The sequence below is a fragment of the Anguilla rostrata genome, chromosome 17, assembly GCF_018555375.3.
Source record: "Anguilla rostrata isolate EN2019 chromosome 17, ASM1855537v3, whole genome shotgun sequence".
NCBI lineage: Eukaryota > Metazoa > Chordata > Actinopteri > Anguilliformes > Anguillidae > Anguilla > Anguilla rostrata.
In genome coordinates this window covers 14987091-15005795 of record NC_057949.1, presented here as the reverse complement: position 1 = coordinate 15005795, position 18705 = coordinate 14987091, and the positions used below count along the sequence as shown (strand labels likewise).

Here is an 18705-nt window from a genome sequence, read left to right as displayed (position 1 = left end):
ACACGATAATGGTAGCACTTTGAAACTTAGTATTTGTAGTGTATCGTGTACCACTGAAGCTAGAACACAGAGTTTGTTGTTTCCACTCATAGTTTGGTTGATGGTGCACTGAATGTCTGAGGTGAGCAATCTCAGGACACCGGCATCCTGGCCACTAGGGGGCGTGTGTGAAGGGGGGCATCCGCAAGCCAGCTTACCTGCACAGTCCTGAGGGGCGGGCATTAAAGCCAGCTCAAGCTGCGGCAGAGCGGACTGGCCTTTATTCCTTACGGACCCCAGAGAGGCGATCAATGCCTTGCCTCATGGTGTCATGAAATACCTTGAGGAAAGTGACTTGAGGCCCCACAGGGACGAGCCCATCTCTGCAGCAGTGAACGTAACATCAGCGGTAGAGGAGGACGGGAGGCGGAGGAAGGGTGAGAAGTTGTAGGCCGGCTCCTCGTTTTTGCTTCCCCAGCTCTCTGAACTTTTGAGAACGTTGGGAAGAACGATCCACATTTGGTTTGTGCCAAAGTATCTCATGCGAATGATTAAGAAAATGTACCACAGAGCAAGTGACTGGGGGTCTTTAACACATCAGTTGCCGAATATTTCTGGAGGGTTCTTTATGAATACCCATTGCCTAAATGGTCAGTGGATCTTTAGTGGAAATTAGCACATAGGCGCGAAAGCATCAAAAGGGCCCCGGGTGCATTTTGACGCATTGTGCTGTGGGGAGTGTACCTTTTGTTCTCAAGTGGAAATGGTAGTTCCTCCTTTACAAGAGGTGATTGGTTACAAGGGCTGTGGCTGGTGTCGGAGGAGGTGCATAGGAAACAGGATAGTGTTTACTCCTGAACTTTTTGTGTATGGGCCTGGGTACTCTCTTGCACACAGACACAAATGCTGTTTAGTAAATTTCTTGTTTGGGCAAGCCAAGTTGGCTATATGGACAACCCAGCAGAACAAGGTACAGGGATCTGGTCCTGTGAACCCATAACTGCTTTTTAAATGTAATCTTTTATCTCGTTTATGAGTAGAATATTCATGTGCAGAGATGGTTCAAGACTTCAAGAAGGGTTTAAGAGAATCTGGTGTATACAGGAAGCAATCTGTGCTTATGATGGGGGAGGGGGGCACACATGTTTGCATTAAGGTGCTTAAGGTGTCAGGAATGTTTATATTTGTTTTTATTTTATTTTTGTAAATCTTTGTTTCTGTTTGTTTCCTCTAATATGTACTGAGGCCTTTTGTCTCGGCCAGTATTCTGTGATTGACGTGAGTGTATTAACCTTCATGCTCTGGGTGGTTGGAATAAAGGAGCATCAAAGCTCTCTCTCTCTCCCCCTCCCTTTCTCTCTCCCTCTCTCCCCGCCCTCTTTCTCTCTCTCTCCCACTCCCCCCACTCTCTCTTTCTCCTACTCCCCCCCTCTCTCCCTCTCTCTCTTTCTCTCTCCCACTCCCCCTCTCTCTGTCCAACTTTCATTCAAAATCTTTTTCCAGCTTCACCTTCATGCCTGTGCTGTATGATCAGGACTACGCTGCCCTGTTCGCACGGATGACTGTGATTGCATTCAGGGCAACAGCGCCAATATTATAAAAGCGAAAGGCTTTAATGAGTCATGGGTGATGTCACAGCAAGGGACTGGATCAAAGAGAGCAATAATAAAAGGGTAACCTCAGGTAATGAGAAGATGAGGATGAGGCATAAACTACGGCTAAATTTGATCAAATTGACGCGGAGTGTTCAGCAGCAGTGTTGGTTATTTATTCGCTTGTTTGTCTATATTTTAAGCAACTACAAACAATATTGAATGATGACTTTAAAAAAACAGAAGTAACTGCGGAGGTATCAAAGTAAATTCCCATGACAACCTGCAAAGTCTAAAAGACTGCTTTGAAAATGATGAATTTCTCTGTTCCCCGCTTTTACATAAGACAGTGTTCTCTCCTCATCCATGTAAACAAAGACAGATATATTTACAGGACGTCATGCAGATTTCTCTGGTCAAAGTTGTGTTGTGAGCTATGACAACCAGCAGGGCCATGCTGTTAAGTCCTGATGTTTTTTTAAGTAAAAACACACAAGATGTTACTGTCATCAGTGCCAATGTCATATTCAAATATACATCAGTGTTACTGTTTCAATGCCCATAGAGATTTTAGTTGTGGTGTGGCTGTTTTGGACACAGATTTATCGACAGGAAGCATGAGGAAGTGCAGAGTCCAAGAGCCAACATGGAGGATAATGAAGAGCCAACATGGAGGATAACCAACATGTACATATCTATTTACTCAAGAGAGGACTGTAAGACAACAATTGGAAATGAATGGAACAAAAGACAGCTTAAGACTTCAAATACATTTTATTTTTGTTATCAAGCCACACATCAACTGATTTTCTTGTTTGTAGTTCCTCTGTGTTTCGCTCACTTATTTTCTTCTTTTGCCGAGTGAACTGTGTGTGGAGAAAAAAAGAGAGAGACGGGGCTGCTCGTTTAAAAAGGGCGAGAGAGAGAATTCCACGGTGTGATTATTCAGCACGGCCCAAAGCCCCCGCTCCATCACGCCCAGCCGAAGACGGCCGCTCGGTGTCGAGCCGCGCGCCGCCAGCGCTAACGCGACCAGCTAGCATCTCACCCGGCAGCCGGAGCGCTGCTTAACCCTGCTGCGCTTTCACGCCGACAGGTTTTTCTCTCTCCTCATTTCGCCTCGTGTGTGCGGACAGTAGGTCTGGGGGTCAGCTCTATATTATAGAGCTGAGCGAGAGCGGCAAGCTAGCAACGTGTGCGCTCGGCCACAAAGCCGGCATTCGCCGATTGGTCAAATGCAATATTCCTGAGAATACATACAGGTAGCCAGCATTACATATGAAATCCATACGTGTAGCCCTTATTACATATGAAATACATACGTGTAGCCCTTATTACATATGAAATACATACGTGTAGCCCACATTACATATGAAATGCATACGTGTAGCCCTTATTACATATGAAATACATACGTGTAGCCCTTATTACATATGAAATACATACGTGTAGCCCTTATTACATATGAAATACATACGTGGAGCCCTTATTACATATGAAATACATACGTGTAGCCCACATTACATATGAAATGCATACGTGTAGCCCTTATTACATATGAAATACATACGTGTAGCCCACATTACATATGAAATCCATACGTGTAGCCCATATTACATATGAAATGCATACGTGTAGCCCTTATTACATATGAAATACATACACGCAGCCCATATTACATATGAATTACATACGTGTAGCCCTTATTACATATGAAATACATACGTTTAGCCCATATTACATATGAATAACACACATGCAGCCCATATTACATATGAATAACCCACATGCAGCCCATATTACATATGAATAACACACTTGCACATGCAGCCCATGCCCACCGGACCCTGGCACTGAGCCTTACCTCGGACCTCCAGCTTGCACTCCACCTCGTCCTCGCCCAGGTCGTTGATGGCCCGGCAGGTGTACTTGCCGCCGTCGAACAGGCTGGGCTTGCGGATGTTGAGGGTCAGCACCCCTTGGTTGTTCTGCATGAGGTACTTGGGGTCGTCCCCGATAATCATCTTATTCTTCAACCAGACGATCTTGGGCTGAGAGAGTGAGAGAGAGACAGAGAGAGAGAGGGGGCGGGGGGAGGAGAGACGGAGAGACAGCACGAGAGACAGTATGAGGCATTAATGATGGACCTATTTGGAAACAATTGTTAGAAAATCTGTACTGTGAGATCAGTCAAAAAACACACTATACTGTTATTAAAGAAAGCCTAAATAAATTGGAATCAACCATATAGGATAACCAAAAGCCACTTAGTAAACCTATCACCTACAAAGAACCGATCGAAAAGTTCCAGTCTCTAAAAAGCAGTAATCTGGGGAAGGCATTCCGTAGTATCCTAAATTCAAGAACTGTAACCTTCCTTAATGAGCACAATGTCCTGACTAAAAGTCAAACTGGATTTCTCCCCAATCATCGCTCCACCACCGATTATATTTACACCCAACACACCCTAATGAACACATCCACCAAAAAAGCAAAAAAAATCTTTGCACGCTTCACTGATTTCCAGATAACATTTGATTCGATTTGCCGCAAGGGATTACATTACAAAATTCTTCAAAGTGGTGCAAGGGGTAAAGATTCTGAGGTAATTAAAACAATTTACTCGGAAAATAAATGCAAAGTGAAAACTGGCAAGCGAAGAACAAAGTTCTTCACAGCAAAGCAGGGAGAGAGTGAGTGAGTCTAACACTTCGGCGTGTGCGTTAATGAGTTAGCGGTGCGGCTGGAACAGTCTCCAGCCCCGGGCTTTCTCCTACACGGCACGAAAATAAAATCCTTATTCTACACCGGGTACCTGGCTCTGCTGTCACTCGCTGAAGGAGGGCTACAGCAGAACCTAGCTCTGCTGGAGGATTTCTGTCAGAACTGGGCACGGACAGTCAATTTTAAAAAAGACAAAAGTAATGATCTTCCAAAAAAAAAAAAAAATAGCCAGATGTCAGGAAATAAGGTTCCAGTTTTTTCAAGGCAACCCCGCCCTAGAACACATATTAAATGACACCTACCTCGGTCTGAAAATGACAGGGAACTTTTCCAAGGCAGTGAATGCATTAAAAGAAAAAGCTTTAAGAGCTCTCTATGCTATAAAAATAGAACTTATATATATATATATATATATACATACATATATATATACCAATAAAATCTGGTTAAAAATCTTCCATACAGCCTATTGCGCTGTATGGAAGTGAGGTATGGGGTCCACTCGGCCAGCAGAGCTATTCTAAATGGGACAAACATCCAAGAAAAGCTGCAAGTCCAACTAGAAGGGCCAACAGCTCCAACAGCTCTTTACCTGGCTGACCATCAAAAAACATTATGAATTTGAAGTATTTGTTCACTTATTAATAATTTATTATTATTATTATTATTATTATTATTATTATTATTATTATTAGTAGTAGTAGTAGTAGTATTATAGTGGTTATTGTTGTTGTTACCACATTTAAACATAGAAACTATTCTGATTAATTTGCATTCATGCTCTGTTGTATTTCTGTACTTCTGTATGTACACATCGGCAATATTTAGTATTAGTGTATTTCAGCCGAATGAAGCATTTTTGTATTTGAAAGAGGGACAGAGAGAGACAGAGAGAGAGAGAGAGAATGAGACAGAGAGAGAGAGAGAGAATGAGGCAGAGAGAGAGAGAAAGAGAGCGAGAGAGAGATTGAGACAGGAGGCAGATCAAAATCTCACCTCACACACAACAGTACTCTCCTCTCTCACATTCTGTTTGTATCAGCGCACGTCGGCGAGATCAGTCGCTGCTCTGATCTTGTGCAGCTGGCAGCCCCCACAGGGCAACGCGCAAATTCAAACTCCAGGTTCATATTCATAACCGCAAAGTGGCGGCATCCTTATACGCTTTACATGTGACAGCATGATATATCACTCGTCATCCTAGATTAACCTTTGTGTTGACTACTTGCTTTGATTATTCTTGATTCATTGGTTAGTTTTGTGATAATATTATGATCTCTATGTCAGCAACACACATGCAGCTTGCCAGTGTATGAATCATGTCTGCATGTTTTGCCGGGTTCCTGTTTCCCCATTACAGGCATTCACAGGGATCATTTGAGTTTCCCAATCTGTGCTTCTTACTCCTGCATAAATGTGGCCAGAGAGGGGACTTAATTTGGTTATCCATACAAAGTGCAGAAGAAGATGGACCACATTTCCACACATGCCACACACACACGCATGCGCACACACACATACACACACACATGCATGCGCACACACACATACACACTCTCACACACACACAAACACGCACACACACACACACACACACACTCTCATACACACACACACACGCCCGGACCCACCTTGGGGAATCCGCGCACGGAGCAGCTGATGGCAGCGGTGTAGCCTGCAATGACGGTCCTGTCCACCAGGGGCTGCGTGAACTTGGGGGAGTGGCTCAGGTCCTGCTCCTTGAAGGCAGCCTGTTTGTGCACCAGGCCTGAAAGGGGCGGGGAACGGCAGGGGGGGCCGTGAGACGCCGTGGCGGGTGTAACCGCGGAAACGGCGGGCGTAACGGCGGAAACGGCGGCGCGGCGGGCGGGCGAGGACGCGCACCTGTCTTGGCGATGACGGCCGTGTTCTTGCTGAAGCCTGCCGATTCGCTGAGGCCGCAGATGTTCTCGCTGTACACGCGGAACATGTACTCGTTCCCCATGACCAGGTCGGACACGGTGCAGTGTGGCCGCCTGTTGTGCTCGTACACCATGAACCACTCCTGCGGGGGGGGGGGGGGGGAGAGGGGGGTTAGGGTGGGGGAGGGGGGGGAGGCACACAGCGGGTGGCACAGGCTGAGACTGCATGCATTCCTGATACTAGAACTACATACAAAAACAATCCAATCTTTATTTATACAGCACCCTTCAAAACAAAGTTGCTTCGCGAGTCAGAATTAAAAATAGCACTGCACAACAGGAAAGAAGGCGACATATGAAATACTTCAATATATACATACAGTCTTTTACCTGTTTTAAATTATTGCTTTCGTGATGGTTGCATTTGTCCCCATTATAATTTTTTTATTATTATTATTATTATTATTATTATTATTATTATTATTAACAATTGGATTGGTCCCACAAGGGTAGGCTGGGTCCTTGATACACTGGAAAATAAGACCGTGTACACCTGTGGTTTTCAAATTGTTCTGGGTATGCTGGTTTTTGTTAATATCTCCATTAGTTAAGGTTGTTGAAAACACGTTTTAATTTTCCAAAATAATTTTGCATTTTAACTATTTTGAGCGCAATCAATTTAAAAAATGTATTGTCTGTCTGAAGGGGTCATTCGTCATGCAGCACGTTACAGAAAATGAAAGCTTCCGTCGCTCCGACTGATTAACGTGGATTATTTATTCTTCATAACATAACGTGACCTTAAGAGGCTAACTCATCCGTCAGTAGACATTAACAGAGTAATTAAGAACAATTAACAACTCATTACTAGTCAAAGGTGTCAATTACGGTAGGAATGAAAGCGAGCGTCCACAGCGGGCTCCCAGGATTGAAACCCTCGTTATACGCGGTTGTTTTTGGAGTGCTGTGACGAATGAGTCACACTACTGATCGCGCTCTACGCGCTACTCTCAACAGCACCCCTCCAGTGCATCACAGGAATACGTTGTGAATAAAGTCAAACCCTTTCTCAGCCAATCAGCAAATTTCTTGATGAGATTTGTCAGCACTGGCCAGGAATCGTCCAGCAGATTGGAGAAAGCTGAGGACATTACCCTGCATGCCGCGCACCTGGATGTGCTGGACCGCCGTGGTTCAGCCCGGCCCCCTCGTCCTCCTCCTCTCACCCGTTCACTAGCCCCTCCTCCTCTCACCCATTCACTAGCCCCTCCTCCTCTCACCCATTCACTAGCCCCTCCTTCTCTCACCCATTCACTAGCCCCTCCTCCTCTCACCCATTCACTAGCCCCTCCTCCTCCCTCCCATTCACTAGCCCCTCCTCCTCTCACCCATTCACTAGCCCCTCCTCCTCCCTCCCATTCACTAGCCCCTCCTCCTCCCACCCATTCACTAGCCCCTCCTCCTCTCACCCATTCACTAGCCCCTCCTCCTCCCTCCCATTCACTAGCCCCTCCTCCTCTCACCCATTCACTAGCCCCTCCTCCTCCCACCCATTCACTAGCCCCTCCTCCTACCTCCCATTCACTAGCCCCTCCTCCTCCCTCCCATTCACTAGCCCCTCCTCCTCCCACCCATTCACTAGCCCCTCCTCCTCTCACCCATTCACTAGCCCCTCCTCCTCCCACCCATTCACTAGCCCCTCCTCCTCTCACCCGTTCACTGACCTTCACCGGCCAGCAGAGGGCAGTGTAGTTCTGACATATTGGCACAGGTCGGGTCCAGGAAGGAAGGGATGAATGCAGCGCACCCCAGAAGCGTCTGCGTGTAGCGCAGCTCAGAGCAGCTCGCGAGGCCCTGAGTGGGCGGCTAATCCGAGCCCACGCGCGAGCCGCAAACCTTCCCGCTGCATGCGCAATAAGCAGTAAGTCGCACCATTTGGTTATGAGGTCCAGACCAACAAGAACTTCTTGACCAAGAGGCCTTTCGGCACAACTGGTGCGACAATTTTAACCGTCCCACTAGAACACCGCTCTGTCCCGCAGCCCGGTCGCCGCATTATAAAAGTGCGCTACAGGGCGCTCCGTTAGCATAGCTAGCACCCGCTGTACACGTGTTGTTTTGTGTGTAGGAACATGAGGGTGGATAAAGATGGGGAGCTCCTCCGCGGTACGTTAGCTCCGGCGACACCGCCGTGTTTTTGAGGCCCGCTCCCCCCCCCCCTCGCTCACGTTGGTCTTCTTGTCGGCCTTCTGGACGGTGTAGCCGGTGATATCGGTGTTGCCGCTGTCCCGGGGCGGCTGCCATTCCAGGGCTGCGTTGAAGCCCCAGACGTCGGTCACTTTCACCGCTGTGGGCGCGCCTGGCTTCTCTGCAGTGGAGAGAGAGAGAGAGAGGGAGGGAGGGAGGGGCAGAGAAAGAAAGAGAGAGGAGGGGGAAAGAGAGGGAGAGGGAGAGAGAAAGGAGAGAGCGAGAGAGATGGGAGAGAGGGCGAGAGAGGGGGAGAGAGAGAGGGAGTGAAAGAGAGACAGAGAGAGAGAGAAAGGGAGAGAGTGAGAGAGATTGGAGAGAGAGAGAGACAGAGAGAGAGAAAGGGAGAGAGCAAGAGAGATGGGAGAAAGGGAGAGAGACAGAGAGGGAGAGCGAGAGAGGGAGAGAGAAAGCGAGCGAGAGATGGGAAGAGAGAGGGAGAGAGGGAGAGAGATGGGAGAAGGGGAGGGAGAGAGGGAGAGAGCGAGGGAGATGGGAGAAGGGGAGGGAGAGAGGGAGAGAGCGAGAGAGATGGGAGAAGGGGAGGGAGAGAGGGAGAGAGAGGGAGAGAGATGGGAGAAAGGGAGGGAGAGAGCGAGAGAGTTGGGAGAAAGGAAGAGAGAGAGAGAGAGGGAGGGGGGTCAGGTCTCTGATCCCATGTGCTGCTAAACGACGACGTGCCCACTCAAACGGCAGATTCAGATGGGCGACCGTAAGGCGCAGATCCCTCCTGTGCTTAAACTGGATCTGTACACACACACCGCTGAAATACTCCGGCTCGTCACTGTCCCTGATCTGACATTTTAGGGAGGGTCTCTGGGGGATACGCACTCCAAACAAAAAAGCCGCTAACGCCAATCTCCATCGGGGGCCCCCCCGCCTGCCCGCCGGAGGACCCTCAGCCAGGGAACGTCCCCGTCGGAAACGGTGTGCGAACAGCCGGTTCTGATCAGCGCCCGCGCGCAAGCGCACGTCCGCAGATCCGCTACCCCCGGGCCAGAGCGCCGAGGGCTTCGGTTCGACGCGGCTGGCCGTTTTCAGTTTCAGTCGCTCGCTGTTTTTCTCGCGAGGCCGAAACGGAGGAGCGCCGTGGATCTGCGCATTCGCCCCCCCCCCCCGGCGCCCGACGCAGAACCCGCCGATCCGCTCGGTGCGAAATCTCCAGCGATTCTCCCGCCTCAGCCTCGCGCGTACGATTCTCCCGCCCGCAATGCTGTTTTGCTACGCCGGCAGAAAAAGGGGTACTGTTGGGGCCTATTGTTGTTCTCTGAGCTGCAATTCCTATTAATGTTCCTTCACTGGGTCGAGTTTGCACCTTAGAATACTAATCTTGGTAAATGGTACAATGGGTGTACCTTTGATTGTACTGCCCCGATGACAAGCTACTGTGCCCCCTTAGCTGTAATTTTTTGCTGTAATTTTTCACTTTTATTTTTGCCAAAAAACCCAAATAATCTTCAGACGCAAGTTGTGTGTCATTGCTGGACATGCATAATCACTGCAAAGTAGGATATTTGATCGCTTAACGGTCCAGAAGGGCACTGAGTCAGGGCACAGAGTGAAGGCCCATTTCATACCGGCTTCTGCTCTTAATTACTGAGATTAGCCCGGTCGTTCAGGCGATCCGGTTACTACGGCTACAGGTCACGGGGCTGCAGCGGCAGGCTGTGCCCGCACACCCGGAAACGCTGTACCGTAGTCCAGCAGGCTGAAGGAGCGAAACAGCCAGTTAGAAAATGAAGAAAACCAGCCCTCCAGTAATGGAGGACCTCTGACACAAGGGAAGTCTGGGTAATGTAGTCATAAACCACACGGGAGACTCCCTGAGAGATACCAACCTACGACCAGGATGCGTATGTCGGCCTTGTCCTCCATGTTCTCGATCTTCACGGACAGGGTGTAGATTCCGGAGTGGTCCCGCTCGGCCGAGCGGATGAAGATCATGGTGTCGACCTCGGTGGTGCGCACCCCAAAATTCTTCTCATCGATGGGCTTCCCGTCTTTGTACCAGTTCACCACGGGGCGGGGCTTCCCCTGACGGGCGAGAAGAGAAGGGGGAGGGGGGGGGTGAGGCGACGCCGCCCGACCTCCACGGGACGAGGCTGCACGGTCGAGGGCATGCGCGACGGTCATGATGGTCGCTCACCTGGAAAGGAATGACCAGGTTGACCTTCTCTCCAACTTTCCTGATGTACTTGGTTCTCAGCTGACGAGGGAGACGGATCTTGGGGTGCTCTGAAGGAAAGAGGTGCAAAGAGAGAGAGAGAAACAATGAAACATTCAGACATCTTTGAAAACGACCATTAAAGGCACAACAGGTTATTTGAAACGGCATCTAGTGTCCACAATGGAGAACTTTGTGAGACACAAAGCCTCATGGAGAGAGCACCACCAGGGTGGGGCCAGAGTGATTCATGGGTTGATTAGCATACCTTGGTGTCCAATCACCATTTGGTTACCATCCAGGCCACATACATATGTAACAATGTCCATTTGTTTACCTGCCACCCAATCAAGTGCAGGAACCGTCATTTTATTTCAGGTGTGGGGTATAAAGCTGTAGCTTGTACCCATACAGAATTATTTTGTAATTGACCTGTCCTTGCTTTTACCCGGTATGTTTCATACTGTAAATATAGATACTATTAGTTGCTTTGTCGTCAAATTGCTCTTAACTTTAACTTTGGAACTACAAGTCTTACTTACAAGAAGGAAAAAATTCCTACTTTCAACTGTGAAACAGCTTTTTTGTGAATTTAATGCTTTCAGCTGTTTAGTTATCTTTTGACCGCTGTAATTGTAAACAAAACTAAAAAATCCACAAGAAAATTTAATAAGATTCCAGCTCCATTTTTATGTTCATCTAGTTAGCCTAACCTCTTGCTAAAGCTAGCTTAATCACGTAGATGTAGAAATGCAATGTTTTGGTGCAATAACCAGCTGTGACTACAGCTGTTGAAATACCATTCTGTCTCCTGTTAATTCATACCATGTAGCACCTCTCACATTTCATTAAGGATGGGCTCAACTGTAATCTGGCATTTCCAAATAATTGCAGTCAAGTTTTTGACTCGATCCATTAACTAAGCTCTACCATAGGTACGAGTGTGTGAGTGAACGTTGTGTGCGCCCTGTTGTAGATTGGCGGCCTGTCCAGAGCGTAGTCCTGCCTCTCGCCCCAATGCATGCTGGGATAGGCTCCAGCACCCCCCGGGACCTTGACCAGGATAAGTGGGTATAGATAATAGATGGAAGGATTGCAGTGAGCGCACATTATTTACAGTCGCTGTATGTGTGTCCCCAGCTACCACGGCAACATTTGGCACATGCACACAAGGTCTGCAATACCGCCAATTCTGGAAGCAAAAAGGAAAGGAGGAGGAGATTAAGTAACTGTCTCGATGTCGAAATACACGCCCACACCAGAGCTGCCCAACGGGAGCAGGAAGGACGATTCCAAGAGCCCCCAAAAAATTTAGCTGAATATATAAGCTATATGAGCTACCCTCTGTGTAAACACAGCTTTTAATTATGTTTAAGATTGCGCTTTAATATATTTTATGGCCCTTTTGTCCCTATACTGCGCCTGGCCCAGAGTAAAGTATTCTGCTTCTCCGTTTACATACTGTGGTTGAAGATGACGTGCACCTTAAACCTGACTCTATGCCCTTGGTGCCCTGTACTGTGCTGCTCGTTTGTGCCCTGATGGGATGGGAGCTGCTGCGCTGCTAGCTCACCTGATCTGCATAGCGTGGTGACGCTTCTGCGCTGGTGCGCTTAGCTGCTAGCCGTTAGCCGTTAGCTCACCCATGATCTCACGGATGGTGACACTCTGCTGGGTGTAGGACGGAGGGCTCAGGCCGGCGATGTTAATGGTCATCACTCTGAAGAGCAGCTTCTCCCCCGTGGGCAGGCCCCTCACCGTGCAGTGGTTCTTCTCCACCGGGTCCTTGGTGCCTCTGATCCACTCCGTGCCTGGGAGAGAGAGGGAGAGGAGAGGAGGAGAGGAGGAAGAGAGGGAGAGGAGGGCGAGAGGGGGAGAGTGAGGGAGAGGAGAGAGAGAAAGGGAGAGAGGTAGAGGTGAGAGAGAGAGAGAGGGAGAGAGAGGGAGAGGTGAGGGGGAGAGAAGGAGAGAGAGGGAGAGGTGAGAGAGAGGTGGGAGAGGTGAAGAAGAGCAAGAGAGAGGTGAGTGAGGGAGAGTGAGGAGAGAAAGGGAAAAGGTGGAAGAGTGAGGGAGAGGTAAAAAAGGTGAGGGAGAGCAAGAGAGAGCGATGGAGAGGAGGGAGAGAGGGAGCATGAGGGAGAATGAGGAAGAGGTGAAGGAGAAGAGAAAGAGGTGAGGCAGAGTGAGGGAGAGGTGAGGGGCGGAGCAGAAGAAAACAGCCGGTTGTGGAAAGAGGGAGGAGAGTGGAGGAGAGAAGACGGAAAGGGCAAAGAGAAGAGATATGATGGAGAACAGAAAGGAGGGAGGTCAGGTTGAAGTGAATTCTTTGAGGTCAAAGAAAAAGGGACAAGGAAGCAGAGAAATATTAGAGGAATATATTAATGTTAGTAATATTCTTGCAAAAACAAAGCGCATATATGTGTCCCTATAAATGTATAATCATACAGTATGATTCTGGGCTATGAAGAGGTATTGTTCATATTATTGGGGAGTAATCACACAAATTTTATAGCTATGAGGTTCATGTTGACTCTCAATGCATTCAGATACCAAGTACATTACATAGCACTTTACATGCTTATAGCTGATAATACTGCATGCGTAGTATGCTGGTAGGTATCATTGATATTGGTACAGTAAATGTGAACGTTCATGTCAGTATGTATGTATGAATGTATGTATGCATTAGGGTTGTGTTAAGTGTACTGTGAGCCTTCTTGACCTGCCTGCGAAGCAATTTCCCCATCTAGGACAGTAAAGGTATCGATCAATCGATTGAGGTCGGCGTACGAATGCATACCTCCTTCCACGCAGTACTCAATGATGTAGCCGTCAATGCCCCCAGCTCCTACCCTGTCTGGGGGGAGCCACTTCAGGGAGCAGGTGGTGTCCGTCACGTCCTCCACCGTGAGGCGGGTAGGCTCGCTGGTGGGGGCTGCGGGCAGGGCGGGGGGGGGGGGGGGGGTTGAGAGGGGGAGACATGTTAGCACGTGCTACAGCTGCTGCGCCAGTCTATCTCGGTGCTGTTTTACTTGGAGAGGACTGGAGGGAGAAGGGACCGGGGGGGGGGGCGCAGCACCCACCGATTGGCATGAAGGGTTTGGAGACAACGCTGGGCGGCGAGACGCCGATGCCGTTGACGGCAAACACCCTCATCTCGTAGAGGACGCCCTCGATCATCTTCTTGGTTTCGTAAGTAGTCGACTCGTAGATGTCGAAGTTCAGCTTTGTCCACCTGGAAGAGCCCTTCTTCTTCCTCTCCATTAGATAGCCTAGGGAAGAGAACAGCTTAGCGTGAGGAAGAGAACACAGACACAGTTTACAATGAGGAACAGAACAAAGACACAGCTTAGCATGAGGAACAGAACAGAGACACAACTCAGCATGAGGACCAGAAGAGACACAGCTTAGCATGAGGAACAGAACAAAGACACAGCTTACTATGAGGATTAGAACAGAGACACAGCTTAGCATGAGGAACAGAACAGAGACACAGCTTAGCATGAGGAACAGAACAGAGACACAGCTTAGCATGAGGAACAGAGCACAGACACAGCTTAGCATGAGGAACAGAACACAGACACAGCTTAGCATGAGGAACAGAACAGAGACACAGTTTAGCATGAGTATCAGAAGAGACACAGCTTACTATGAGGATTAGAACAGAGACACAGCTTAGCATGAGGAACAGAACAGAGACACAGCTTAGCATGAGGAACAGAGCACAGACACAGCTTAGCATGAGAAACAGAATAAAGACACAGCTTAGCATGAGGAACAGAACATACGTAGTTTACAATGAGGAACAGAACAGAGACAGCTTAGCATGAGGAACAGAACATACGTAGTTTACAATGAGGAACAGAACAGAGACAGCTTAGCATGAGGAACAGAACAGAGACACAGCTTTCTCCAGGCATTAGATCACACAGTTTCTCTTTCTTTAGTACACTATTTCCTTATTCCAATGAGTTCCTGTCAAAACTAGACTGTAGTGATGAGGTAGCGACAGCGTGTTATCAATAACTCACTAAGTTGAACCAGTTATAGTGGTTTTCCATAAGGAGGGAAAACATGCTAGTATGCTATATCAGATGAAAAGTGATTGACAGTACACGAGAGCTCCACCCATAATGGGGTTCGAAAAGCCTCACTTCCTCATCGCTGAAGGTTTAGATGCTTAATCTGAATTCATCCCATGTGAACAGAGAAATGGACGAGGTACCTTTAAGTGGTGCCCCCCCATCAAATTTGGGGGCTTCCCAGATGATCGTGGCGTAGTCCTCTCCCACAGCTGTGCATTTCACTGCCTCGGGGGGGTCAGGCACATCTGCGGTGGACAGAGAGGGTGAGACGGGGCCGAGAGCAGAAACTTGGTAGATTTTCCGTCCACGAGAACAACAAACAATAGTATTTATTATCTTTTCAATCAGACTCAATAGGATCTTTTTTCAACCATAATGCACACAAACTACGCAAGGCTAAGTGAGACATATTTTCTGAACAATTTATTAGCAACGCCTACATGCAGGATGGTCAAGAAAATAATCTGACGAAAATACAAATGTGATTCAATGACAAATGTGAGTCAATTTTATTTAAAAAAAATTTTATGACATTTTTATGACATTCTACACATGCATATGTATGAAGCTATGGCATGGCAGGGTTAGTTCAGGAGACGTAATGAATGTGTTCACCCTGTCTCAGAGAATGACATGATTTATAAATACACTGGTTAACCAACTAGCCTTTGAGGCTAACTCTAGCAAGATAATTGTTCTTGAAAACTGCTTCTTGACACCTCTTCCACATGCTCATTGAGTATTCACATAAATATGAATACATTGAGGTTTCTCAGTCCCCAAACATTTCCTGGAAGTTCTTCAAGGGACTACAACTGTTCAGTAAGTACCTCAACTGACTACAACGAATACAGCTTGCCATGTGCAAACTCATGATTCCATTGTGTCATTTTCTCCATGTTTGTGGTGAGGGCGGGATCGACACGGGAAACAGGAAACAGTGTCAGAGTGAAAGCAGAGGCAGAGGCAGGCAGGGTGCCCTGAGGTTGCCAGATTGGGCACCGGCATATCGGATGCTCTGATTCAGAGTCATACATTCTGATTCGCTAACTTCCCTAAAGCTTTAAAGGCACATTAAACAGACCTGTAGCAACACTGGGTGAAGCAAGGACAAATGTCTGCTCTACTGCAAGTAATCAACAGGCAGACAGAGCACTGAATCCATTTGTTTGAGGATTTGTCGGTGATTGCTGAATTCGCCAAACTGCGTTCGCAATGGGAAGAGAAGACTTGCATTTAATAGCAAGTCAATATAAAGGAAAAAGGATAAATCTAGACAGAATCCACAGCTTAATTCTCTGGCCAAGATTGGAGAGGGGCGGAGGGGGCGGAGGAGAGGGGGGGAGCAAGCTGGTTGAGAACTAATTTGGGAAAGGGTGTGAGGGGAAAAGACAGGACAGCTGCAGCAGCCTGCCAGTCAAATGAATTGGAGGGGGTCAAGACCGGCCCCCCAAGACCCAGACCCAGATATGTCCAAGACCAGCATTACCATGTACTGAGATGACTGAGACGGAGGTGGTGAATCTTCTGAAAAGGCAATGTTATGGCACAGATCAGTCACGGAAGCAGACGACAAGGCTAACCACAATGTCAGGGTTCTTATTTCAGTCTCTTGAGAACACCAAATGTGAGCAAGGCCCGCATTGGTAACAACACACTTAATTTTATAGGAATGGGGAGAGAGGGGCAATAGGGGCATACTCATCTTGCCCCGAAATCATAACCCTGACCCGGTCTGAGACACGGGGGCGAGACCGACGTCCAGCCCCCGGGTCAGGCTGACGCATTTTTCGGGAGGTCTCGAGACCTCAGGACGGAGACCCCAAACCCCCGGTACGCACCCACGATCCTGATGGTCAGCCGAGCCTTGTCCTCTCCGGCCGGGTTGGTGACGGTGATGCTGTACTGCCCTTCGTCGGACCGCTCCGCGCCCTCAATCACGAAGCTGCTCAGCGTCTTCCTGGTCTCCACGCGGACCCGCCCCTCCGCCTCCGACACCACCTAAGGGGGAGACGGAAGTTCGACGTGCCCCCTCGACAAATTTCTCGCGCTTTCTAGACTCGGTTACCTCATGCCCAGGCTCTGTCAGTAGAATCGGAGTGAAAATCAGTGGAAGATAAATCTTGCACTGATATCAGGAAGTTTTTTTTTAACCATACATAGAGTTGTCAAAAGCTGTGGTAAAAAAACTGAGGTTTAAATAAACGAAGCAGATGCTCTTATGCAGAGCAATTTACAGGACACTGCTATACAGTGCCCTTCAAAGTGATTGGCATGCTTGATAAAAATGAACAAGAAAAGCTACATAAAATAGAGTTAACATGCTACATTGTATATTCAAAAATGTTTAAAAATTGTATTCTTTCATACTAATACAACTGATCAGAGAAAAAAACATTTCTAACAAGAAATAATTGCATTTCCCCAAAATATCGATGTCATATTTTTGGGAAAGACACGACTGGGCCTTGGACGGTAGCCAAGTCTGGGAAAGGCGGAGCTATCTCACAGTGTCTCCCTTCATCCAGCAGACAGTGGGGGCGGGCTCTCCGGTGATCTCCACATCCAGGCGGAGCTTGTTGCCGGCGACGACCGTAATGGTGTTATGGGAGCCCACACCACTGGTGTCCAGGTAGATCTTGGGGGGTTCTGAGGCGAGTAGGGAGAGGGTGGCGGGGGGAGTTTACGACCGGAGAACAGAGAGATCAAGAGTCAAGGGGGTGACCGATTGGGGCACATATAATGATGCAATTTACCGTATGAAAACGATAATTTCTCGAGGGTACAGGACACAGTGAACAAACTTACCTTGGCGAGGCACGTAGTCAATCTTAATTTCTGAAAGAGGGAGAGAAAAAGACAGAGAGGTTAGTACAAACCAGTGATGATGTAAAAAAGGCAATGGCCACTTCACTTTACAACCCCCCCCCCCCCCCCAAAACCAACTTATTTATTCAGCGAGTCTGAGCCAAGCACTGAAAATAACCCATCATTACAAAGCACAGTAAAAGATGTTCAATGAATTCTGCTATTTTAAGATATCAGTTAAAACAGTGACGAGTCTGTTGACAGTCACATTTGCTAGAATTACCAGAGGAACAGAAAGCACATCAAATTCAAATTTGATCAGTTAAGGTCACAGCTCTGATGTTGATTTGAAGAGGCTAAGACAAGCCAGGTTGCTAAGTACGTAACTTTATCTCGCTAAACAACTAAATGACCTAACATTAGCTTGGTAATCTTATCATAATGAAATCTAGTTGGAGCACCCTTCAATTTGTGCACTGACTAACCACTGCTATGTGGTTGGCGATAACCTGTTAGCTAGCTGGTTGCACGTGGTGATGGGCGATAATACAATCTTCCTGCACGTGGTATTAATGCGAGACTGAACCCGGGTGTGGCAACTACAGTCAGCAGGTCTGTCCCTTATTGCATCCTAACAGCTGTCTAGTACTGCCAGGTTAATGTAAGACTTACTTAGTTACAACAGCGTTTGGCATTACTGTATATCCACACCTTGTGGGACAAGATAGAGCTCAAGGTATTCGGTGGGTGAGTTGGAGTAACAGAGACACTCAAAACATGTCTCCAGTATATTGACGTGACATAGCGTTTCCTTAAAAAAAAAATGTTTGAAACCCTCAGCACTGTAATGACCCCAGTGAATTTGGTATGACCCACACCACGGAGTGCAGTGCTTACGGTTTATTAACTCCCTGATGAACTCAGTAGCTCATCTTCCTCCTTTTTGCCACTCAGATAATATTGTCTGGGAATACCGTGCCCGGATTTGGCCGTCGGTATCTCACGGCTTTGAGAGAGTTCTGGACGGCGCGCGCTTCTCCGTCTCACCCAGGAAGTTGAGCTTGGCGGACAGGGACAGCGCGTATCCGTCCGGGACGAAGGTGTAGTCGCCGGCGTCCTGCGGCTTCACGTTGTCGATCGTCAGCTTGTGAAACCTGAGGAGAGAGGGTAAGGTCTGAGAGAGCCCTTCCTCCCGGAGGAGTGTA

General features: G+C 47.9%; 1 protein-coding gene across 1 annotated transcript in view; it reads right to left on the bottom strand.

Moving 5' to 3' along the window:
• Positions 1 to 2326: 2326 nt before the first annotated feature.
• Positions 2327 to 18705, bottom strand: part of mybpc2a (myosin binding protein Ca) — a 30291-nt gene continuing 13912 nt past the window's right edge. The window contains exons 12-26 of the mRNA XM_064315459.1: positions 18548 to 18654; positions 17501 to 17530; positions 17202 to 17341; positions 16534 to 16693; positions 14833 to 14937; positions 13691 to 13879; positions 13408 to 13542; positions 12251 to 12418; positions 10590 to 10678; positions 10282 to 10477; positions 8425 to 8564; positions 6180 to 6339; positions 5927 to 6063; positions 3436 to 3622; positions 2327 to 2437 (exon numbers count right to left, since the gene is read on the bottom strand). Coding sequence (XP_064171529.1) covers positions 2409 to 2437; positions 3436 to 3622; positions 5927 to 6063; positions 6180 to 6339; positions 8425 to 8564; positions 10282 to 10477; positions 10590 to 10678; positions 12251 to 12418; positions 13408 to 13542; positions 13691 to 13879; positions 14833 to 14937; positions 16534 to 16693; positions 17202 to 17341; positions 17501 to 17530; positions 18548 to 18654 — 1972 coding nt within the window. The 3' untranslated portion in view covers positions 2327 to 2408. The remainder of the gene's footprint in view (positions 2438 to 3435; positions 3623 to 5926; positions 6064 to 6179; positions 6340 to 8424; positions 8565 to 10281; positions 10478 to 10589; positions 10679 to 12250; positions 12419 to 13407; positions 13543 to 13690; positions 13880 to 14832; positions 14938 to 16533; positions 16694 to 17201; positions 17342 to 17500; positions 17531 to 18547; positions 18655 to 18705) is intronic.